Below are 26,917 nucleotides of genomic sequence, written 5' to 3' on the forward strand. Positions count from 1 at the left end.
TTCTTTCAAAGATGTGGGGGCCGGGGGGATATGTCATCTTCTGATGACTCTTGTTAAAATTTGTTGGGGCCAAGGGGATTTGTCATCTTCTGATGACTCTTGTATTATGTGGCTATCTGTTATGTGGCTATCTCTTGTATGTATCTTCCTATGTATAAAGGGTGAGCTACAGCACTGTATCAATATATTTGCTAATTTTATTATTATACAAATCTATCATAAAATCAATCTATGCTTGCAGAAACGATTGTTTATCAAGCCTTACATTAACTCTGGAGACCCAGTTGAGTGTGATCTTGTGTTTCACCAGCTGCTTGAAGATGTGTTTGAAAAACGGAAGCCAATTTCCACTCAAGATGCGGTAAGTTAGCCTACTTAATTTAAAGTGAGTGTCTTCCCCATAAGGCTGAAATCTCAGATGCTTGATGTTACTGTCAAACCAACTGTTTTATTTTTACAACCTTTGTGTGGAAGAACATTTGATTCCAAAGGCTAATTATCTTGTAACCATGGCATGTCTATGTGCAATTTAATTCCTATTACTATTTTTAATCCCCATTGAACATACATCAACTGACAACAAATATATACAACCTATTTAACTATGTCAATTCCCATTATTATACCCCAAACATAAAAGGTTGAGTGTGTGTATAGTCGAATTCCATCTGTCCAAAGACATTTTTATCCACCTGGCATGTAATGCGGGGGGATATAGTCGACACCTTGTCTGTCACAAGAAAAAAAATGGTGATTTCCCAAAATTTCCAATTTGGAAATATCATATTTCCAAAAATTTCCAAAATTGGAAAGATGATGTTTCCAAGGCTTGGAAATTTTTGGAAATTTAGGAAGGATTTTACCACTACTTCTTTCAATTTCTCTTTTTTCCAAAGGATCCCCGGCCCATGAGTGTATAGGCTGAACTATTTCACGAATCTTTTGATCTGTTAGAGTTCTTATTGTTGATATACATAATGTATCTTGCATGTGACATATTTATTCATGAAAACTGCAGGAATAAGCCATATTTTCATATTATCCCTTTGTGCTTGATATCAATGCTACTCGTCTCCTCAGCGTGAAGTGATACATTTTTAAAGTTGGGATTATGTTTAGGGTAAGTGTTTACTATTAAGCCGACTTATGCGACCAACTAGGAACCAATTCTATATATTTGTTTAACTTCACTCATCTGCATTCTTCTTGTTCTATGTGTCAACAATTGATATTGACTGTTCTATTTACCGCTAGTATTTTCAAAAGTCAGTTTCAAGTGTATGTTTTAGTTGTTATCCACAAAGCGCAAATATGTTTAATTTTTCCCCCTCTCAATGTTAGGTAGATGAATACAAATTCCATACACCTACGCTATATGGACTATATAACAGTGTACAAGATATACTGACTGACTGAGTGTATTACATGCCATAAAAGTGAACCCGTGCCATGGCGTAATTGGGTATTCCCGTGAAGTAGGATTTTGTTATTACAGTATAATCTCGTTCATGTTGCGTCGGTGTTGTTATACGGGATTAAGACACTGGGTGCTATAAAATTCTGAACTTGTTTTGAAATATGATCGAATTTACTGAGTTAATTTACTGAGTTTAGCTCACTGAGATTATAATGATACTGATTCATGTGTTCACTCAACGTCTACTGGAATGATACGTTTTCGGTCTCGCCAAAGTTATTGATTAATCTACTAATCTACCAATATCTAACAAAGTGCTAGAGTTTTGGGTGACCTTCGTAGGGCCAGTAATAAGTTGAAATAGGTCATACATGATTTGAAAATTATGTATCTTATTATTACTTGGGGTGTTGGCATGGCAGATTTAAGAAGATCGTTGAAAAGGCCCTCCAAATGATAGTTGAGATATATTTTACATGATATGTTTCATCTTGTGATGATTAATTGTGGCAACACCAAATATATTATGTCATGAAAATGTCAAATATCACTTTAGGCTTATTTCATTTCTTTACCCCTTCAACTTTTCATTATCAACCTTGTGCCTGTTAAAACATTAACTGGCCTTTGTTCGAGATCACCAGGTCTTGGAGGTAATCACCCTATGTTTTTACAATTCTGCTTCATAGGAACTGACCGTAGTAGAATACATTCTCCAATTAACACCTGTCACAAGGGAGAGGCCATTTGAGTTTGTGCTCAATAACGGTATATGCAATTGGCGTATTCACGAAAATCTCATGAACGTGTCAATAGAAAATTGGTTGTGTTGTCCAAACATGTGCGGATTGAAGCAAAAACTCAAATGAATTCCCTTTTTACTGAATCATTAGTGTATCTAGATTAATTTGATCATTTACAAGAAGTACATTACAGAATGTTTTAATAAAACATTCATTATAGATCAAGAGAAATCAGCCCACAAGCTCACAGATGATTCCAGAGACAAATATTCAGTTGAAAGATTCCAGTTTAGACAAGACATTAATTTCATAATAAGCCAGCCAATAGACTTTATGTTAATATCCCAGTTACAGTTATTTTGAAGGGTCAAGTCTAGATGCTTGTGATTATTTATGTCTTGAATTATCACACCGCTCATTGTAAGGTCAGGTTGGATGCTTCTGTTAGGTTTTCTACTAAACTGTAAAATAGGTTTGTCGCTGTGGTGACAATTATATACGTTTGAAAATGTTAAAACCTGCAATGAGAACCTAGCATGCGCCAATAGCAACTCCATGCTTGTTTGATAGGTATTCTTGTCGATGCATAGAGAAGGGTTCCCATATTCATTCTTGTATCATTATCGAGCTAAAGGGTAGGTTAGGCATTTGGGTCAAGGTAAAAATCGTTTGATGTTGATGTTTTGACAACGGTGTTGTTTTAAGGGATTCTACAAGATGAAAAAACGTGTTCACTCAAGGAAAGAAATAAGACATGTATACCAGACTACCAGTATGAGATTGAATCCATGTTAGTGAGTTCACACAGTCACTTTGATTTATAAATTAGTTCACTCAATTCATAAGTTGTGAGTTATTCATTTTCTTGCAGAAACTTGCTATAAGAAATTTGGAAATGACTGTTTTCACCATTATTTCCCTAAATTCAGTTATGGTAAATGCACAGTTAGACTAGAAGTTTCTTCCTACTTTTCGTGGTTGAAGATATCTATGTGTAAATGGTTACCGGTATATGTTCATTCTGAACAAGAGAGAAGGAGAGAATGGATCTCATGGAGATGCAGTCAGAAAGACTGCAGAGCAACAGTCTCAACATTGAACGACATAATGTCTACAATTCCTGGAGACCACAACCACGGACCAGTACACAGCGAAGTCAAGGAAAATCAAATCTCAAATAGATTGTAACAAAAATAACGAATATTTTTAAAAAAGATGGTAAGAAGTATTCCTAACGTTATGTTAAAGGTCACATGCAACGTAAAGCACAATTTTGCAGATTCTGATAGCTTTCGGTATGGACTTACCGAAACAAATCATCAAAAATGCAAATTCAACTTATAAAGTTGAAAAATAACGCGATAAAAAACACCCCGCGAAATCGGAGTTTCAACAGCTGGGCTGCGCTCATAGCACATGCGCAGTGAAATAGGTTCGCGCAGCGGGTTGTCCGGTGAATACTCTGTGAAGGCTTTGGTGTGAGCTAATTGTTTTTAATGTTTTGTTGATATTTCACAGGCGTGAGCTTTTTATATGTTATACCAGTAGATTATCGATTTAACTGTTTGTATAATTTCATTTGTCTATTTCACCACACGTTCTTCTTACCGAGTCACTTTCTCAGTTCGATACTTGGGGCGGTGGGGTAGCCTAATGGTTAAAGCGTTGGCTCGTCACGCCGAAGACCCGGGTTCGAATCCCCACATGGGCACAATGTGTTAAGCCCATTTCTGGTGTCCCCCGCCGTGATGTTGCTGGAAAATTGCTAAAAGCGGCGTAAAACCAAACTCAGTCAGTCAGTCAGTCAGTTCGATACTTAAAAGCAATGTCATTATTTAGTGTTGACAGAATATCTAACTGTGACACAGATATGTCATTGTCACAGACAAAACTCAGTGTCTGTTTTATTGACACCTATGTGTCTGCCTGCCTGTCTGCTAATGACAATATTCAATACACAACTGCGATCACTGACCACATGCAATTTGAACTTAACACCTATCAGGCTATACACCATAAACAAAACGCATTGATTTATGGCCCGAGTTCGGTCTCTGTTACATTCTGTAATTACACAGACAGGCAGGTGTGATACTTGTACACATGACATATTATGATGTCTGTTGATTGCAAATTGTTATACACAAGAAAATGAGCATGTATTTACGGTTCATTGCCGGCAAGGCTAAAATCGTGACGCTTCTCGGTTCAATGGGCATAGCCTTCGCGGTACTTGCAATGCAATGTTATGGTTAAATGAACACGGGGCGCCTCACTTGGAGGCTCTGACAAATTACATGTTTTCATTTTCAGTATACTTTTTTTTGAGTTTGACATTAAATTGTCATTATCCATAGCAAATTACATTTCTGTCAATCTACGTCGAGCTTAAGACAATTTGAGAAGTTCAGACACGTGGTCTGTGTAAGCGATGTCCCCGATGATGTTGTTGGCCACAAGGCCCTTCAGGAATAAGTTAACTCTAACCTGGGCACCTGCCATCACGAATATGTGTATGATAGTTCGGTGTCAGTTTGCAACTTAAATATTATAGCTATGTTTTTCGAATTAAATACATCTGAAATAAAAACGCCACTTAAACAGGTCTAAACAAGCGAAGAAGATAAAGATGCCTGCTACATATTGAAGTTGGAAGATGCCATAATGTACCAAGGGAAGAAATAATATGTGTCCATTGTTTATCTTTAAATCTTAATCGAATAGAAGACTGGTTCAAGTCTTAATAAAGTCTATGTTCTATTCTGTTCTGATAAATACTCTATTATAACAATGTTTTGAAAAGAAATGTATCTACTCCCGTCATGGATTATGCTTCCCGGCACCGTTTCTTTAGCTTTGGCGGTACTCCCCTAATTAGCTCTCCCAAGAAATCCGAAATATACATTTTACCCTTCCCGGGACATCTGAAAAATAAATTTTAGCCTTCCCAAAATATTGCACTTTTGATTTGCGATTGTACGCTTTTAATTTTGTTTATATGTTTTTTCATAATCAGCAATGTATATTATATGTCATAAATAAGTGATAACTGTGTTGTAATTATTTTGGTTGCATGTGACCTTTAAGCAATCCACTCCTTTGATGATCTCCTCGGTGCATTATCGCAATAATGACATCGCGAGATATCGAACGAGCCTACAGCTCAGCAGGAACAGAAATCGTTGTGAAAAATGAAAGCTATATGTTCTCACATTCTGCTGTCATTTAATGTTGTCACCTGCTTTGCCTAGCCTCCGAGTGGGCCTAGGACAAATGCCACCCGGACAAAAGCCACCTGGACAAATGCCACCAAAATAAAAATAAAAACCACCAACACAATAACATTTTTAAAAAGTCAACATTACTATGAAATCAAAATTTTACATGAAAATCAACTTTTTTATCAAAGGGAATATATTTTTTTAAGAAACCAAATTATTCATCAAAGTCTACATAATTTTACAACAAAATCAACATTAAAATCAGTATGGGTGGTAATTGTCCTCTCTGTAATGGCAAAATAACTGGGTGGCATTTGTCCGGGTGGTTTTTGTCCGGGTGGCTTTTGTCCTGCTCCCCTTCCGAGTTACAACTTGTTTTCATGGACGATTCTGTCGTAATTGCCTAGTGTCGCTGGGCCTTTATTTGTTCGAGCCAGCCGCTAGTGATAGTGAAAACTATGATCAGCCTCGCTCATCTCGGTTACGGTTAATTTCTTCAACCTAAACAGTGCGACATTAGGAAGGGTGGATGCCCATCAGATTTGATAAATTTGAAAATTTCCCCGGTAGTTCTTGTCTGATTGTATTAAAGTATCAAAGCAGTGTGGGCTTTTGCAGGTTTTCTAATGCCTGGATGGTATAATGACTGATCATAATTGATTAATTTGTCAAAAGGTAGTGTTTATGTATGTAGATTTACTAATCTATACTGAATACACTGTGTCGGGTCTGTGTCTGCGTAAAACAACCTCCTTCTTTGAAAGGATTAACCGCCAAGACGTTGATTGATTGCTCATTATTGGCTAACTAAATTACTTTAGTAAAGAATGGCGGACATTATGCAATTAGTTCCCAGGTATGCTATCTTGGGTGACCAATGAGACTATATACCAATGTGAAATACCTGAAATGATATATCACTTTTCGTAAACATGTATTAGACTGTTGAAAGACTCATCATTTGGAACAGCTGCAGGTGAATGGCATATCACTCGTTTTTGTGGATATTGATGGATACATTCCTCGAACAAAGTAATAGCCTGACATTGTTCTTATAACTCTAATCAGTTTTAATTTTAATAATTGCATTTTGTTTTTATTCATTTGTCGTAGCATTCAACAGAATCATTGTTTCATCGTGAAGTAATGAGACAGACAACATACACTAGAGGTGCAGCGTAATTATGATTTACATTGGCAAACTATAAAATTTCTAGATATTCAAGTTATAAGTATAGGCAGATCGCCTGATTTTTATTTAGTTTCAAAATGCATACAAGTATGATAATAAACTAATTAGGATTATAAGACCAAATATAAAGACGCACGTTGACTAGTATCTACATACTGGTGAGTGGACGTTAACCACGTGAATGTAGCAAGAAATTCATCGCGCAGTATGTCACTTCGACCCCCATCTCGCTTCCGAGGACGAAATCGTTATGTTACAAGTTGTGTCATGCCAAATCCTGTTGGCCATGACTCAAATACATATTTAACTACGAGTAGAAAGTAGTTTTGATTTTCTAACTTGATGAAAACAAACCATATTCTCATTAATTCTTTAACAGACTTGAGCCCGTGATGTTACAATTATGAGAAATGGCAGCGCCCTGTCGCGAACATCCGCCAGTCTGAGAATAAATGCTATTTAGGTTTGTTTTCACCGAGTTACAAAATCAAAACTACTTTCTACTGGTACTAAAATATGTATTTGATTGATGTCCAATAGGATTTTGCATGACATATATTATAACAAAACAATTTCTCTCGTGGAAGCGAGGTGAGTGTCAATATAACACTACTTACAATATTATTGTCACTTCCACCACAACCTCGCTTCTGAGAAAGAAATCGTTATGCTTCAAGTTGTGTCATGGAAAATCTTTTTGGTCATCAATCATATATATATTGTACTACAACTAGTAAGTAGTTTTGATTCTTTAACTTCCGCGAAGCGATCTGAACACATTTAAGATATCATTCCAAGCTTCCACAACGCTCGCTTCACACTCACAAACATAACCCATTTAGCACGAACTACGGGGTCCGGTGGAAATTAGTGCATGGTGACACTATCACTCGACCCCCTAGGAGGGCAACGCAACGATTCGTTTTGCTTTCAGTAAGTTTCGTTGTTCAGACCATCCTTTAATGTTAGAATATGGGCGAAAAGTAAATATAAAACAACATGAGCGATTCTGCCCTCTGTGTATTGTACTTACCATTGAATCAGAGTACCAATTCTTTATTGAATGTTCATTTTACTGTGATCTGAGAAACAGCCTGCTCCCACAATACTACATAAATAATCCATGTGAAACTAAATTTATCGACTTATTATTGTCTTGCAATTCTACAACTGTTAACAACCTTGCTAAGTTTATATTTCTTGCATTGACAAAAAGAGCGAAGTTTTTGAATATAGAGTATAAGATTAAATGACACATTGTACATGTTAGCATACAGCTTAATATTATATATGGCGCTGGATTGTATTGTCATCTTTATAATTGTATAACAGGTCGGTGGCCCTTGTACGAAATTAACTCTCACTCAATAGATATAAGCTTACGATGACACATACTTAAACTAAACTTGACAAAATTCACTTTTCACCCAAAACATTGAACATTTAAAATGTGTTCACCACTGCAATTTCAACTAGTCAAGTCGATAATCCTTTCGTTAATCCCTTAAACAATCATTACTAAAACAACACCAAACATCAAAGACTACCGCCAATCTCATATTTCCAAAATTGGAAATTTTTGGAAACATCATCTTTCCAAAATTGGAAATGTCTTGGAAACATCATCTTTCCAAGACATTTCCAAGCTTGTAAATGTGGATTTTTTTTCCAGTGTGTCTGTCCGTCCGTTCGATACTTTTCAACGAAAATTGGTAGATATATCAAACAGAACCTAAAGTGGTGCCTTTTGCTATTTACATATTTTTTTCTCAGTTTCAATGGAAATGATTTGGAGAAAAGGGAAGAGTGGGTTTCATTTCCGGACCACAACTCGAAAACCGTTCCAATATCTTTCAACAGAATTTCGCTGATATATGAGGCAGATCCTGAAGTGGTTCCTTTTGCTATGTACAGATTTTTTGTCAATTATGTCATAAACGTTCCCTCTGGATTATGGTTGCCAGTTTCCTGTGGTATCACAGAGACATACAGAAATGAAAGAGAATAAAATTTCTCTTTAAAAAAACGAAGTCCTAGCTATCCCTAGTGGTATGCCTAAAGAGTACGCAGTTATCTCCCCCAGCTGTGATGTCACAGCATTGTTCTCCCCTAGCCCTCATAATTTTTTCTGTATGGGATCACGTTCAGATGTTTTCATAGAAGTGGAAGACATTTGTCATTGAAAAGTCTTCACAAGTGATCATTTTCAACGGAATTGGATAGTGGAATCGCATTGGTTGTTGTTTGACCATCGCATTCATTATTGAAGTGTTTTTGTGAAAATTAGATTTTTTGGGGAGACTTTGAAAATTCCTGCCATTACACTCATCATGTTGCAGAATAAGTGCCTACAATGCCAGAGATTCATGGCGGATTCGGACCCTCATTCTCTATGTGCATTGTGTTTTGTGGGATCTCCTTGTTCCTGGGGAAAATGTTGCCTACTTTGTTCAGGGTTATCGAAAGAAGAGTGGTTCGTTATGGAATAATCCTGGGAAGAGAAAATTATTGGGTTCATCTGATTCATCTAAGAATAAGAAATCTGTCTCTCAACCTCAGCCAGCGTCGGTTAAATCAGAGCCCAGACCTAGGTCATAAAACTAAATCTTCTTCATCTAGTCAAGTGGACATGTCGGCCGTTACGGCTCTCTTGTCATCTTTTAAATCAGAGATTCTGGCGTCTATGCAACATCTTGTTGCAACAATGAGAGAATATCAGACTTTCAGAGGCAGATGGATTTTTCTGAATCTTTAACTCCAAGGGCTCCTTCTATGAATGACTATAATGACGATGGGCGTTCCAGGTCCCTAGGGGGCGGTGGGGTAGCCTAGTGGTTAAAGCGTTGGCTCGTCACGCCGAAGACCCGGGTTCAATTCCCCACATGGGCACAATGTGTTAAGCCCATCTCTGGTGTCCCCCGCCATGATATTGCTGGAATATTGCTAAAAGCGGCGTAAAACTAAACTCAGTCCGTCAGTCCAGGTCCCTAGGTCAACAGTCATTCCCCCCGTACTGCGGCGTGGTGCTCTACTCGGTTTGGTTGAGTATCACCACTGTCCTGAAGCTGGGTTGCCAATCCCCACGACGGGAGACACTAAGGCTTCGTGTGGGAGGGACACTGTCCCATGCAGTGTATCCTTGGGGACTAGTACCCAATCCGAATTGCCCGCAGAGCCGGCTATCGTTTCACGCTCTGGTGGGTCAGTGTCACCCGTGCGGCTTGGGGTTGATTCCGTTAACCGGGCTCAGGATACCGGCATGGACCCTCACCAACCACTAGATAGCACAGGCTTCACGGCTGACTCTCAGCGGAGGGCTGCTTGCCTTGCAGGGAATGCAGCGGGAGTCGGAGCTACGGCTAGCTGGGACCAAATAGACACAGACAATCCACTGATTTGCCATTATTCCCGGACTTGTCGGACTCGGATGGGCATACGGCCTACCCTGTATCTAACCCGGAGCTGGTTATGAAGGAAGGATTTATCAGTGTACTATCCATAGACACAGCTGCAGAAGATTATGCTCTGGGATGGACATTAAAGGAGAAAATGGAATTTTTATATGGACTATATCCGAGTACCTTGCCTCCGCCGTCAGTGAATACGGAAATTGAGATACCCATTGAATTGGGTTCTTTCGGTTGTTTACCTCTGGAGCATACCCCAAACTGTCCTTACCTCATTCATCAGTAGTGAAATTAGCCTTGGATAATTATAATGAGTTATTGGCTAAATCAACTTCCTTGGGGAATCTTCCTAAGGTTCCTCAGAGGGCGGCTTACACCATTCATAATATTGACTTGCCAGCTAGTTCACCATATCTGGATAAGGACTTTAGTCTGCTTGACACCAGGAATCCGAAAGACAATCTGTTACCATGTATCCCCGGGGAGTTTAAGGAGTTGGACACGGCTGCACAGTCATCCATTGACATCTTCTCTTACGCTAATTGGTTCGCGGTAGTAGTACGGGCTCTGCTTCCTCCGGTGTTTAAGGATGATATGGACATTAAGAAGGATACTCTGGCTGTCTACCTAGAATCAAGTTTTTTCCTTGGGCAGACTCACAGCCATGGATAGAATGCACAAGTTGAACTCTGTTAGGAATTTACCTGAATCCACTAAGGAACTGATGTTTCAACAACCTTTGAGTTCAGAGGCGACTTACAACAGTCAGTGTCAGCAGGCAGTTGAGGCTAAGGATGCCACTACTACTAGGAATCGGAATCAGTGTCTGGCTTCGGCCCTCCTGGCTCAAAATCGGAGCAGAAGTTCTCCTAGGGGCAGGAGAGACGGGATGCAAGCTTCTTCTGGATCAATCCTTGAATTGGAAGGCTCCGCTACCACGCTCGGCTTTTGATAGAGCCTTGGACTCTAGACCTCGTTTGGCCGCTCCTTCTAGCAGGGGGTCCTCTGCTAACTCTAGAGGTAGGGGTAGGGGGGCTAGGTCAGAGGGGTTCTACTCTCCCGTTTTTCTAGTCCCCAAGAGAGACACGGAAGAGATGTGTATGATAATCGATCTAAAGATTCTCAACAAGAACTTTCTCCAGAAATCACCCAAGTAGAGGACGGAATCGTTAGCCAATCTGAACAGCCACATTCAACCAGACGCCAAATTTGTAAGTCTAGACTTGAAGGACGCTTGCCTGCATGTGCGTATAATCTGCAATCGCAGAGATACCTGAGGTTCGAAGTCAACGGTCGCAGATATTAGTTCAGAGTTCTAACGTTAGGGATATCTCTTGCGCCCTGGCTGTTCACCACGATAGTTACTCCCATCCTAGCTTTTCTTAATCACAGATGCATAGCCATTCACTGATATCTGGATGATTTTTTAGCCATGAATGTAATCACCAACAAGCTTGTAGGACAGACCAAGTTCATGGTGCACGTATTCACTCATTTGAGACTCATTGTTCACCCAGAGAAATCGGAATTGATTCCATCGCCTCGTATAAAATTCCTGGTAGCGGTTCTGGATGCGAGAACATGTCATATATTTCCTCTGCAGGATTGCTGGGAGAAATTACAGAACAGGATCTATCAGGCCATAAAAGTATAGCAGGTGTCAGTCAGGAGTTGGATGTCTCTGTTAGGTACCTTGACATCTATCCAAGATTTCACTCTGCGGGGCAGGATCCATCTGCGAGAGACCCAGGTCTGGCATATCGTAGATTTGAGGATTGTTTGCCTGGACCACGTAAAGACAGAACTTCTTTGGTGGACTCGGGAATCAAATGTTCTTACGGGAGCTCCGTTTCAGCCACCTCCTCAGGATCTGATGATTTAGGAAGGGGGAGCACACATGGATCAATTTCAAGTCCAGGACAATTGGACGTTAGAGGAGAGCACATATCACATCAATGTTCTGGAGATGTTGGCATTAGTAAAGGCATTATCTCATTGGAGTTCGATTCTTCACAGGAAGAGCATAATGTTGGCCACAGACAATTCTACTGTTGTAACTTATGTAAACAAGCAGGGAGGAACCAGGTAATGACATCTCTTACAGACCATTCAGCAGCTGTTTGTGATCGCCGATCTCACGAAATGCTATCTAGGGGCACATAATATTCCAGGACGTTTCAACATACTGGCGGATTCTTTGTCAAGGGAGGACAGGGTCATTTCCACAGAATGGACTCTACACAAGGAGGCCTTCAGGGTGATCGGACAGAGATGGGAGTCCCTGGCTATACATCTATGTGCGATGTGCAGGAACAATTGCCTCCCCACTTCTGTCAGTCTGGTTCCAGATCCGCTAGCGTGGGCAGTGGACGCCATGTCTATCCCTTGGGACAATATGATCGCGTACGTGTTCCCGCCATTCAAGATGTTACAGGAAGTTCTATCCAAGATAATTATTCACAGTTACGTAGTCTACCTAGTGGCTCCTCCCTGGCCTGCGCGAGCTTGGTTCCTCACTCTTCTTCAGCTCCTCAAGCATGCACCTCTGCGTCTGCTGGAATGGGACAATCTCCTGTATCAACCAGGATCCACTCAAGTTTACAAGAATCTTCAGAGTCTGTCTCTTTACGTGTGGAGGTTATCTGCAAAACACTCAGACAGCAGGGATTTGATGAAAAATCTTCATTGGCAATCACACATGCAATTAGACCATCTACAGCTTCCCTTTACAAGGCCAAGTGGAATCGATTTGTCCAGTGGAGAAGAGACAGAGGACTCTTTGAATCTCCAGTATCTATCCCCATCATACCAGATTTGCTCCTGCATCCGAGAGATGTTAAGAATCTGAAACATAATACTATAGAGGGTTTTAGATCGTCTATTGCATCAGTTTGTGATATTCAGGGATTGACAGTAGGAACCAATTCATCTCTCCATAAATTGATCAGATCTTTTCAACTCAAGGATGTAACAAGACCTATATTTCCAAAATGGGACTTATGCCTAGTTCTGCAGTGCCTCCAGAGGGCTCCTTTCGAACCTATGCAATCCACGTTGTTGAAATTCTTATCATTTAAGACACAGTTTCTACTATAGTCTGTTTGGCTCAAAAGCGGACCGATGAATTGCGATCTAACTAGAAAACTAATAAACATATAATACCCAATTAAACACTGATTTTAATCAAAACATCAGACCAACTCTGTGATTTTTTTTCAGAATTTATGTCCTAAAAATAAGAAAGTTGTTCAACAAACTATCATTAAAATTTTGACACAGTTCACTATTTGTTATGAGGGAGGACTGCAAAGAGAGAAACAGTAGATTTTAAATCGGTAACTTTCGCGGAAGGCTATCATTTCAGGACTTGCAGAACTTTACCAGAATTTGTGGCTAAGAATCAGTCATCTTCTTGTGGACCATTAGGGCCTAAAAGGTACAAGATTCCTGCCTTGCCTACCCCTTCCTCTAGATCCAACAGACCAAGATTGCTGTGTCCAATTTGTGCCTTGTACATTCAACAGACTCTGCAATTCAGGTGTAATCATCGTCGGCTTTTCCTTCCCTGCAAGCAAAACATTGGGTACATGGGTACAGGAGTTAGAAGTGAGCCTTCCACAGGGATCAGAGCTGCATACGTCCAGACTTCGGAGTACATGGGACTTGATCAATCAGCGAGGGGAGATTCACAGTGGCACTACACGAAGACCTTTGAACAGTGAGGGTTTAGATGAACCTCTCTACTAACTATGAGCACTAAGTTAGTGGGATTGGTATCCCCGTGCTAGGTGATGGGGTTCACAAGGTCACGTGATTGTAGGAGTGACGCTAGATCCATCATTAGGGCGTTTATGGGAGTTGTGTATTTACGCCTTTCTAAAAGCACGATATTATGATTAAGGAGATTGTGCAAAGACCGGAAGTGACATCGTGTAACCGGAAGTGACGTCATCAGCCGGAAGCGACGTCATAATACCGGAAGTGATGTCAAGAAACCGGTGGTGATAGTTAAGTACTTGATAAGATAATAACGTCATGGAACCGGAAGTGACGTCATTTGATTCAGGGAAGATGGATCAGAGGTCTTTGCATATTTATTCTCCTTAAGAAAAGGGGGATCTACCAGACTCTCCTAGTGAGTTAGGAATTCTCCCTCACATTAACTTCCTGTCCTTAGTTCAAGACTTACAATTAACCATCTGTTAGGATTATGGTGGTGGGCATCATGGGACATGAAGTTATCTAAGTCATAGTTATCCTAGTAGGGAAGTATTCCAATAAGTTAATGGTATCCCTGATCTCCTTTCATCCACAGGAATCTCCTTCCATATGTGGGATTCTGGCAACCATAATCCAGAGGGAACGTTTACGACATAATTAGGAACAATTACATGTTTTGTTAGTAATTGTCAGTAAACTTACATCTGGATTATGGGATATAGGTCCCTCCTGTATCCGCGAAGTGTATGAGGAGAGTTTTTTTGTGAAAAAATTATGAGGGCTTCGGGAGATCAATGCTGTGATATCACAGCTAGGGGAAATAACTGCATACTCTTTAGGCATACCACTAGGGATAGCTATGACTTAGTTTTTTTAAAGGGAAATTTTGTTCTCTTTCATTTCTGTATGTCTCTGTGATACCACAGGAAACTGGCACCCATAATCCAGAGGTAAGTTTATTAACAATTACTAACAATACATGTACTTGTTCCTACTTTTACTTTTTCTGGTTTCCATGGAAATGATTCGGACTAGCTCCAGAGGATGGATGGGTTTCGTTTCCGGAGCACAACTCGAAAACTGTTCAATATCTTTCTTCAAGACTTGGTAGATATATTGAACAGATCTTGAAGTGATGCCTTTTGCAATTTACAGATTTTTGGCATTTATGTTTTTCATGATTCCCATGGAAATGAAATTGGACTTTAAGAAACTGTGAGATGACTTGTTCTTTCAGATATGTGGGGGCTGGGGGGATTTGTCATCTTCTGATGACTCTTGTTTGTTCAACTAACAGTTCAACTAACTGGGTATAGCCAGGGTATGGCTCCGAGTATGCACACCATGCCTGCAACAAAAAACTGAAGAACTCTACATACCCTACTCATAATAGTTTAAACTTCAACGCATGGGTCTGCCTGTTGCCGGAGGACTATAAAGACAGGCAATATATTTTGAATGGGGTAAAAGAGGGTTTCTATTTAGTTGAGCAGGATATTGTTGGTACAGTTGAAACTGTGTTCTGCTAAAATCACAGATCTGCGATTGTCAACATCTCTCTTGTCGAAGAGCAGCTAAAAATTGAACTGTTGGCAGGTCACTATAAATTGGTTTTGCATCGCCCCAAAATTGTGAGTGCCCTCCGTGCGGTGCCTAAGGACGTGAACAAAATTAGTCATACATGATGCAAGCCTTCCAGAGGGTAAGGAACTAAATGTGTATATGACAGAGTGTGAGTGTTCATATATGGATTTGCATGTGGCAAAGCAGCATATACAGCGGGCTTGACTTTCTTGCACAGATAGACCTTAAAAATGCATACAGATCTGTAGCAGTTCATCCTTCAAATTATGATTTGACTGGTGTGAGTTGGACTTTTGAAGGAGAGACATGTGCGTCTTATATGGTAGATACACGCCATCCAGTATTTTCCAGTGCTTGTCCAGAGCTGTGTGTGCAATTATGTGGTGTCGGTTCAGTATATGTGTAATTGCATACCTTGATGATTTGTTCATCATTTCCAGAAACAAGGGGCAGTGTGTTAAGGCTATTCATGTGTTAGTGGATGTGCTACGTTACTTGGGCTTCGACATCAACTGGGGTTAAGTTGACGGTCCCAGTCAAAGTATAGTGTTCTTGGGAATAGAAATCAACAAATTGCTGCTGATGTTTTCACTACCTGGAAGGAAATGTGAAGAGTTTTTGACAAAACTGCGCGAGTTTCAAGTAAAGACTAGAGTCAGCAGAAGACAACTGGAAACACTCGTCAGCAAGCTGTGCTGGGCAGCACATATTTGCACATATTATGTGCGCTTTTAATGGAACTGTTAGTTTTGCCCCAGTTACACCCTCTATGCATCTATATACTGACGCGGTGTGACACCGTTGCAGGTGCTTACGTGGAAGGAGACTTTGCTTATTGGAACTGGAACATGGATGTGCCTAAGGTGGTTGACGAGCATATTAACGTGAAAGAACTTGTTGCAGTGGTACTAGCCCTTGAACGCTGGCGGCTCCCGTTTCAGAACAGGAAAATTGTGGTCCGTACAGACAACGTTACATGCATGTCTGCTGTGAATAACGGTACTGTCCATAGTCAGGCCGCCATGAAATATGTGCAAGAGTAATTTTGGATAAGAGCATTGAATAACATTGAATGGGTGGCAGTTCACTTCAGGGGGGCTCTAATACAGTTGCTGACACAGTGTCCAGACTGGGGGAACCCTGACGTTTGTCTTTATTGTATGATTTGTTGCCACATTTATCTGTCACACCTTTCTCTAGGTTCAACCTGCTTAATCACATGTCTTTTGCATTTATCACTTGCAGGTGGGGCATCACGTGCTCTACGTAGTAGCTTGCAAGGAACTGTACTTAGACTCAAATCTCAGACTTTGACAGAATCAACACTAAGAACGTACAATTGCCAGCTAAAATCCTACTTAAATTTCTGTGATAAATTAGATGTTCCTCCATTGCCCACCTCCACAGAGACTATTGCTCTCTACATCGCATACCTCGTCGATGTGAAGGGTTTTAGCAGCTACAAGTCGGTTCGAGGATATCTGGTACTATATCCAACCTTCAGAAGGACAGTGGATTTGATGATGTGATAAGTGATAACTGGCATCTCTCATGTGTACTGCGTGAAGTGAAACATGAATTTGGAGATGCGGAAGATCCTGCCGTGCCCATGTCTCCTCAGCTGTTGTTAACTCTAAAGTCTAGATTAGACATGTCAAACTTAACACATATTAGTGTTTGGGCTGCTTGCCTTACAGCCTTTTATGGTGTGCTGAGACCAGGTACTTTTGTGGCTGATGAGCTCTTTAATCCACAGAAAGATCTGCGTCTCTCGGATCTCTTTGTTTGTGAAGGTGGGTACTCCCTGAACATGAAAGTGACAAAAACATTGCAGTTTAGAGAGCGGCAGTTGAAGGTTCTGCTGCCCAGAGTTGAAGGTAAAGCACTGTGCCCTGCAGCAGCTCTGAATAATTTGCTGTAGAGTGAAAGAAACCATGACCCAGAGCAACCACTCTTCTGTACAGGGACAGGGACAGTATTAACTAAGACTGTTTTCATCTCAACTATTCGTCAACTGTTGCGTGATCAGAATGTGCTCAATTGAGATACATGGACATATCGCCTAGAACAAAGTTGAGAGCCTTAGCACAGTTTGTTCAATCGCTGTCAGAGTTTTCAAGTTAGTTTAATATCTCCAGCTTTTCCCCAAATACCTTACTCCTTCTTTCTCTGGGGTTAATAAAGCAATCACGGCTTTGTAAAGCCATGCATGAGGCTATTTGTTTCGCATTCAGTTTTGCCAATTCTCCTTTGTCTTATTATTGTTATTGCAGAAGTGTTATCCCATGCAATATATATGAACGTTTAAAATAGGAATTTTACAGGTTAAATTCGGTTTTAATTTAGTGGTAGGAATATTGTATTTCGTATGGTGAGCAGAGTTGCTTCCCCTGGATTACGTCACTAACATTGGCAAGCATGGTGGCATGGCGTGCACATCGAAAATTTAACCACTGCCTCCCACCCAGTAGTATTACTGGCATGGCATTCTTGGTTAATTTTCTGCTTCATATACAAGTTAGCACCAGCTCCTTACATTAATAAAGTTATACTAAGCAGCAAAAGAAATGTCAGTTTGGAATTTTCCTTCGCAGAAACAGATAACTGTAAACTCATTTAATGTTTGATTGTATATTTTTGACAACATCTCTAACGTTACCTGAGCAAAGACATTCCTTCCCAAACTGAGAATAGAACCCAGGGAATGGTCTCAAAAACGCAACCTGATCTTGGAGATGGTACTGTGTTCTCCATGTTTTTTATGCAACTCATACTGCATGTGCTGTTCACAAGGACCAGCCCTATAAAATGCACCCCAAAACCTGGTTGAAACATTCACATTACAACGTCTGCAGGATGCCCCTTTTCACGACAGCTCAGAGGAACCAGGCACTAGGAAGACTTGAAGCTAGCCACACTGCACAAGCCGTTGCCAATCACTTCCAGTCAACGTTCGGACCATCTACAGGCTGCAGCAACGTTTCTGGGCCACTAACACCACAAATGATTGCCCCCATACTGGCAGACCAAGGGTGACCACAAGACGACAAGACCGCCATGTTGTGCGACAGCACGTACAGAATCCCTTCATGCAGACATCCGAAACAACTGCAGATGGCAGAACAAGAATATGGCGACGACGTGGCCAGCATTACTCAGACCAATGTGTTATGGAAAGAGACTCATGGGGAGGTGCAAGCATCATGGTATGGGGTGGAATAGGCCTGAACCAGAGAGTGGGTCCTGTGGTGTTCCAGAACTTTGGTCCAGGGAGAGGAGGTGGCATCACAGCGGTGCGCTACATTGACCAAGCTCTCAGACCCCACGTCATACCACATTATGCACTGTCACCAGAACAACATAATTGAGGCGTAAACATTCCCTCTGGATTATGGTTGCCTTATTCTGTGGTTTCCACAGACACATACAGAATGAAGTGAAAATTTTAACACTAAGTCATAGCTATCCCTTGTGGTATGCCCTTCCAACTGACAGAGTTACCTCCCCCTGACCTAGATGTCACTGTATAGTAGTTTGAAAATCCTCACAAATTTTCTGTATGGTATACACTGTACACGTGTATAGAGTGGAGTGAGAAATTGACTTTATCAGCTTGTTTTCTACACTGATCCATCCCTATATAGGTTAGTGTTGTCGACATTAGTCCTTTGGACATCGTATTTTATATTATTTTTACGTTTGTACTTGATATATATTTTCCGGCCCTTTTTCCTTTGTCTAACTTTAAGCTATGGCTAAGAATAAGTGCGTGCAATGTCAGAAGTTCATGTCGGATTTAGACCCCCATTCTCTCTGCATTTCTTGTTTTACTGGTAACCATTGTACCCTGCAAGATCGCTGCCTTCTGTGTTCAGAGTTATCAGAGGTTGAGTGGTTAAGTATGGATTCTGCAAGATCTCAGACTAAGAAGCGTAAATGCTCTCCCCGTCGTCGGAGGCTAGCAAAAGTAAAAAATCCGGCAGGGATCCCCGCCATCTTCACAGAGATCTGAATCAAAATCCAAATCTAGATCTAGATCTAAATCGGATGCATCCCATTTGGACATTTCTGCTATCTCGGATTTATTTGCATCGTTTAAATCAGAGTTGCAAGCCTCAGTTAGTCAGTCCATGTATGATATGGAAATGAGAAATGAGACCAAGATGAATTCATTACAAAATCTGTTTCATGATGGCATTATATGCGGCAAGGCGACCGGTGGTGGCGCACTGACTGGGTTGGCGATGGCAAGAGCCGGGGCAAGAGTCAGTTTCTGTGAAACTTCGGGGTGCTCTACCTGGGAAAGCCGGGTATCACCTTACGACCCGGATCAGAAGGCCGTTCCCCACAGGGGGAGAAGCCACGGGCTTCATGTGACAGGGACGGGGTCAACCTGGCTGACCCCAGGCAGGCTTTAATTGCGCTCCAGGCAAAACAAGCCGTGTCCCTTGTCCCTGGGAGAAAGGAGGTCACTCTTGAACCCAGTCACTCAAAGCCTGCTACCTTATCCCACGCGGGGAATGTGCTGCAGTCATATCCTAGCGGGACTGACTCCATGCCCTCGGCTTGCGTCTCCCACCTTGGGTTTAATCAACGAGCCACGGCTGCCACGGGGGTTAGCGGTATCCAGGACCAGCAGTCCAGTAGCCACGTGCCAAGCGGGATTTCCAGGGGAGCCATGGATAATTTTGACATTGATAAGCCACCGTTTTTAACGGACCTCTCGGATTCTGAAGCTACTTCTATTTATCCTCTCTCTCAACCAGAATTCGTTATGAAGGAGGGATTATTGACAGTCCAGCCTATGGATACTTCGGCCGAAGATTTTGTTCCTGGATGGTCTCTTAGGGAAAAGGTTGAATTAATCCATGGACTTTATCCAAGCACAGTCCCGCCACAGCCTGAGGAGCCGGAATGGGAGTTACCAGTGGAGCTGGGATCGTCAGGATGTCTGCCGCCGGAAAGGGTTCCCAAGCTATCTCTTCCTCATTCATCGGCACTTAAGTTGGCGTTGGATTCTTACAATTTGAACCTCTCCAAGGCGACTTCACTTAATGCATTACCCAAGATTATTCAAAAGCCAGTGTATGCTATTCACAATAGACTGATTCCACTTTATGCTCCGCATATGGACAAGGATTTTGCACAGCTACAGGATGCTAGAGCTGCCAGGGATTTTCCATTTTCCTGTTCATCCAAGGATCTCAAGGACATGGATGGGGCCGCCCGTTCATCCTTGGACATACTATCCTATACCAACTGGTTTGCTCGCGGGAGTCGGGCATTATTACCACCATTATTCCAAGATTATGAAGGAGTAAAGAAGGACACATTAGTATCCATGTCAGCCGAAGAAGTAGCCATGGCACTCATTCCTAGATGTGGTATATCAATCTATAGCCCGGACGCAACTCACAATCAGCTGTGTACACTTGGGCGTTTAACAGCCATGGAGAGACTTCACAAGTTAGATTCAATTAGAAGTCTACCAGAGACAGCTAAAGATGTTTTATTTCAACAGCCCTTGGACTCAGAATCTCTTTTTCATGGACAATGTGGTCAGGCTATTCAAGTTAAGGATGCTTTTACATCATGTAAACTGAATCAGAGATTGGCTTCAGCTTTACTGTCACAAAGCAGGAATAAACCTCAGTCCAGACCGAGGAGGGATGTATCTGCTACTATTTCCCGCCAACCTTCTCACAGGCGTCAGGAGCCACTGCAGCGTTCAGCATTTGACAGGGCAGGAGACTCTAGGTGGCGTAATTTCTCCTCGTCAGCACCATCTTCAACTTCGGGGCTACTCATCCTCTAGGGGCAGGGGTAGAGGCACCAGGTTTTTCGTGGCACCAAGCGGGATCTAGGAAGTTTTGACTCTAATCAAATAGTTCAGTTTACTCAGCCTTACGATTTGGAAATGCCCTCGATTTGGAAACAGACTTGAATTTATTCTACCGGTATCCCAATCTCCCGTAGAGGGGGGTCGGCTAGCACAATATGTGGAGAATTGGACACAGATCACCTCGGACAGCTGGATTCTATCAGTCATAGAGAAAGGTTACATGCTACCATGGGAGAGTCTACCTCCAGTAACCTACCAGCCCGGTAGGGAGGCGTTTTCCTGCAAGGGGATCGTCTAGCGGGAGCAGTAGCGGCCATTCAACAACTGGTAGACAAGCAGGCCATAGTGGAGATTCCACCATCAGACCAGTCATGCGGGTTCTACTCCCCGGTATTTCTAGTTCCCGAGAAAGACACGGAGGAGATGAGGATGATCATAGACTTGAAAGTGTTAAACAAGGAATATTTAAGGAAACCTCCCAAATTCAAGATGGAATCCCTGACCAATTTGAGAACTCTTATCCAACCAAATTCCAAATTCATCAGCATAGACCTGAAGGACGCTTATCTTCATGTACCAATACATCCTCGGTCTCAGAAGTACTTTCGTTTCGCGGTAAACGGACGGAGATTTCAATTCCGTGTTCTACCTTTTGGAATTTCTCTAGCTCCTTGGCTGTTCACGGTGATCATCATTTTAGCGTTCCTACATCATCGTCAGATAGCTATCCACGGTTACTTGGACGATTTCCTGGCACGGAATATAATTACTCAGACTCTTTTAAAACAGACCAAGTTTATACTCCACGTGTTCACACATCTAGGCCTTGTTGTACACCCGGTCAAGTCAGAACTAGTCCCCACATCAAAAATCAAGTATCTGGGAGCCATCCTAGATGCCAAAACGGCACGAAATTTTTACACCTCAGGATCGTTGGTACAAGATCCGGACCAAGATTTTTAATCTGTTAGCAAGCAAGGCCGCGTCAATTCGGACATGGATGTCCCTGCTGGGATCTCTTACGTCTATCCAAGATTTCACGATGAGGGGCAGGATTCATCTTCGCGAACCGCAAATATGGATCAATGGGTTCAGGGATCTGGACTTAGAAACTATGGTATCTCCTCCCTTCATGATTAAGTCAGGAATTTTTTGTGGTGGTGGTGGACAGCAACGTGCTTCCAGGAGTACATTTTCGTCTTCCTCCTCCATACTCTATATGCGGGACGCCTCAAACTCGGGATGGGGCGCTCATGTCAACGAACATCAAGTTCAGGGGCTGTGGTCTCAACAGGAAAGCAATCTCCATATCAACTGTCTGGAGATGTTAGGCTGGTAAAAGCTCTGTCTCATTGGTCTTGGAACCTGCATCAGAAGAACATTATGTTAGTGACAGACAACGGCACAGTAGTAGCCTATATAAACAAACAGGGGGAACCAAATCTCATCGTCTACTACAGATTACGAAGGAACTTTTCAAAATAGCAGATTCCATGAAAAGTCATATAAAAGCTCGTCACATCCGGGAAAGGTGAATATTTTGGCAGACTCTCTCCAGACAGGACAGAGTGATATCAACAGAATGGACTTTGAATATGGAGGCTTTCAAACTCATCAAGGAGAAATGGGAAACACCATCCATAGATCTCTTCGCGACAGCAAGGAACAATCGTCTACCTACATTTGTGAGTCCTGTTCGGATCCAACAGCCTGGGCAGTGGATGCCCTGTCAATCTCATGGGAAAATCTGATAGCATATGCTTTTCCTCCGTTCAAATTGATACCGGAAGTACTAGCCAAGATCGCCCAACACAACTGTGTAGTTTATCTGGTAGCTCCAGCATGGTCGACCAGAACATGGTTCACGGACCTTCTTCAATTATTGACGGACAAACCCTTACGACTGCCTTGTTGGGAAAATCTTCTCAGTCAGCCCAAGTCGGACAGATACCACAAAAATGTAAACCTACTAGCTCTTCACGTATGGAGACTATCTATAGTTCCCTCAAGGAGCAGGGTTTCAATGAACAAGCAATTTCGGCTATCTCCGAGTCTATCAGACCTTCAACGGCAGCACTGTATGACACCAAGTGGAATGTCTTCATCCAGTGGAGAAGAGAACAACGACTACTCAATATTCCAGTCACCATACCTGTCATAGCAGATTTTCTTATATATCTCAGGATGGTTAAAAAATTAAAACACAATACTATTGAAGGCTATAGATCAGCGATTGCTTCAGTCATGGACTTACAGGGACTATCTGTAGGATCTGATCATTCTTTACACAGGATTATTAGATCTTTCCAGATCAAGGATGTGTCATCGCCCGTCATTATTTCCTAAGTGGGATCTATGTTTGGTACTACAGGCTCTACAGAAGTCTCCGTTTGAACCTATGCAAGACACTTCCTTAAAATACTTGAGTTTTAAAACTGCTTTTCTACTGGCTTTTGCTCACGGCTTCAAGAGTGTCAGAACTGCACGCTATTGACTTTAAATCTATTGCATTCTCGGAAGGGTATAAGATGATGACTTGTAGGGCCGGTGCCTGAATTTACAGCCAAGAATCAGTCGGCGTCTCATGGTTTGTTAGGACACAGAGTCTACAGAATACCAGCTCTGCCTGCCCCTGCCTCTAGATCTGACAGATCAAGACTACTTTGTCCGATCCGAGCTCTCAGATGGTATATACACCGCACATCTAGTTTTAGGCGGAATCGTCGTCATCTCTTCCTCTCCTGTAAAACAAATGTTAATACGGACATATCTAAGAATACAATTTCTTCATGGCTCAGGAAGACAATCAGCCTATGCTTACGGAGACTTGGATCAAGAATCAGTTAATGTTAGATTCTCGCCACATGAGATTAGGGCATTAGCATCAACAGTAGCGGCATGGGGTTCAGTTTCAGTTGAGCAGTGGTGGCTAGTTGTCAATGGAAGTCGTCAAACACATTTATAAATTTTTATTTAAGAGATGTAGCCTCTTCAATGGAAGGCCTTAAGTCCCTGGGTCCGTTAGTAGCGGCACAACACCTTTCCTCCGCCTAGTACCTATTAAAGGGGGTGGGGGTGGGGGTGTAGCAGGGATTGGATCATGTGTCAAGCATGTTACACACCTGGATTATACGATGATGGAGAGAAGATATAGAGACAGAAGTATTATCAGGTAGGTCACAGTTACGATTATCCCTATTATAGATACTAACCGAACTCAGGTGGTGGTTGAGTATTGAAAGGGAGTAGTCTCTAATTATTACGGAATTAATCTTAAGGATTGGGAGAATCAACCGGAAGTGACGTCATAAACCGGAAGTGACGTCATAGACCGGAAGTGGCGCCATAGACCCGAATATTGACCGGAAGTGGCGTCATAAATGGGAAGTTACGTCATGAGATGACAGAATTAGGGAAGTTGTCAATTGGAAATTATCAATATTAATTCATCTGAAGAGTAGTATAATTCGATTGATAATTAGAGACTACTCAACATTTGGAATGAAGTCCAGTGGACAATGATCAATATTATATTTCACCAGTGAATTATTTACTACTAAGTCATAGTTATCCTTAGAGGATTTTGATCATGGAGAATAACTCACTAGTGGTATGGTATGCTTCAGGACTATTCTTCTAGGGATAGCCCTTCATCCGTATGTGGGATTCAGGCAACCATAATCCAGAGGGAATGTTTACGCCTCAATTAGGAACAATTACATTTATTGTTAGTAATTGTTAGTAAACTACCTCTGGATTATGAAGGTATAGTCGACCCTTCCTCCCCTCCTTTCCTCTAGAAGATAAGTGTTTTGTAAACTGTATTCATAAAATTTGTGAGGATTTTCAAACTACTATACAGTGACATCTAGGTCAGGGGGAGGTAACTCTGTCAGTTGGAAGGGCATACCACAAGGGATAGCTATGACTTAGTGTTAAAATTTTCACTTCATTCTGTATGTGTCTGTGGAAACCACAGAATAAGGCAACCATAATCCAGAGGTAAGTTTACTAACAATTACTAACAATAAATGTAATTGTTCCTTTTCCAGCAGGATAAAGCCCGGGCCCAATCTTTGGGATTAAATTCAGAGGAGACAGAATAATGTCATACCAGGCCTTTCTCAGAGTGTGGTTCAAGGTGCCAATGGCCTTCATCAATTGATTGGTGCAGTCCATGCATAGATGCTGTGCTGCAGTTATTGCCGCTCGTTGTGGTCACACTAGATACTGAAGTCAAGAGTCAGAATGGACTGCAAATGTTCACGTAATGTCTTGGAATTGTGCTGAGTTGTTCATTGATGTGTCAAGATATTGTGCACAACAAAAATTTTGATCTGCTGATTATGTCCATTTCTGTAATGATTTGATTACAGTGCGTATCTAATTTTGAATTCTTACTGATGGTTTTGTTTGCTGCTGAGTATATATTCTTTGTACATTATTGTCTCAAGTTTGCAGGATTCAAGGGGAGTGATTTTGACCGGTGTGCAGTCCGTCAATTTGTACAAAGTTTATGTGAAGTACAAAAGCAACTTCCTACTCTAGATATGATATATGGCAAGGGTTTTCGAAAGAATCTGAAAGACATGGGGTTTAGGTGGCGAAAAATGCAGTCAAATCGTAAGGTTTTAATGGAACGAAAAGACATCGTTGCAAAGCGCATGCAATACTTACATGCAATAAAAATATGTCGAAATGAAACATGGTTGCATGTACACCACATTGTCCCAAAATGTTGGCAGGTTGATGGTGAGGTTGTGATAAATGGGGTTCAGCCTCTGTCCCGTACCGGACCTCGGCTTATTGTTGTTCATGCAGGGTCCAAAAACGGTTTTGTACCAAATACTTTACTTGTATTTGACTCAAAGCTCAAATCAGCAGATTATCATGACGAGATGAGTTTTGATAATTTTTCAAAATGGCTGCAGGAAAAATTGATCCCACACATTCCACCCCACTCCATCATTGTTATAGATAATGCGCCATACCACAGCAAGCAAGTGGACAAATGTTCAACAATGGCTAACAGAAAAGATGATATCAAAGCTTGGTTACAAAGGCACAATATTGCATTTGACGATAAAATGCTCAAAGCTGAGTTGTTGTGTCTGGCAAAATCCAACAAACTGGGCCCTGTCTATAGAGTAGACACTATGTTGAAACAACATGGCCATGATGTACTACGTCTTCCTCCTTACCACTCAGAATTGAACCCAGTTGAGTTGATTTGGGCCAATGTCAAAACTTATGCTGCTGAACAAGACTTGCAGTTCACAAAAACTTTGCTAAGAGTTGCCATAAACGAGAGAATGTCTGCAATCATAATGTCTGCAAAAGGAATGGTCCGAATCTTGTAAACAAGTATCCCAACTGTGTAAATTGAAGCTCGAGATGATGATCACTGGATTGTCTGGTCAAGACTGATTATTTAGAGAAGCAGCCATGTAGATGGAATATTGCTGAGTGTGGCGTTAAACAAGAAGCAAACAAACAAACAAATCTTGATCTTTAGACCGAAGTCTGTGAAGTGTGCAATGTTTGCCTGTTTTACCAAGAGGGGAAATTATTTTGGTGAGGTGCTGGGTTGTGTTGTACATAGGAACAAGTAACCTGGCCTTGATAGGGTAATGCGGGGGGGGGATATAGTCGACGCCTCGTCCGTGACTCTTGTGTTTATAACGTGGGCAATAGACGGAGTAGTATATGTAATGGGGGATTTTGGACCAAGTCTGACATTAGCTTCTTTTACCCAGTGAAGCCTTTGTCGGACCCTTATCATCTCCCTCCA

At 41.5% G+C, this 26,917-nt stretch overlaps 1 protein-coding gene and 1 long non-coding RNA gene across 2 annotated transcripts in view; both read left to right on the forward strand.

The window, feature by feature from the left end:
- Positions 1-26,917, forward strand: part of LOC124279515 (unconventional myosin-VIIa-like) — a 754,149-nt gene that overhangs the window by 620,753 nt on the left and 106,479 nt on the right. Inside the window, exon 38 of the mRNA XM_046715341.1 lies at positions 242-361. Coding sequence (XP_046571297.1) covers positions 242-361 — 120 coding nt within the window. The remainder of the gene's footprint in view (positions 1-241; positions 362-26,917) is intronic.
- LOC124279521 lies at positions 7,819-26,602 on the forward strand. The gene is made up of 3 exons (XR_006899400.1): positions 7,819-7,832; positions 11,267-11,272; positions 26,492-26,602. It is a non-coding gene; the product is annotated as an uncharacterized LOC124279521 (long non-coding RNA).

Source organism: Haliotis rubra, unplaced genomic scaffold, assembly GCF_003918875.1.
Source record: "Haliotis rubra isolate DU_JTF1 unplaced genomic scaffold, ASM391887v1 Scf251, whole genome shotgun sequence".
NCBI classification, from domain to species: domain Eukaryota; kingdom Metazoa; phylum Mollusca; class Gastropoda; order Lepetellida; family Haliotidae; genus Haliotis; species Haliotis rubra.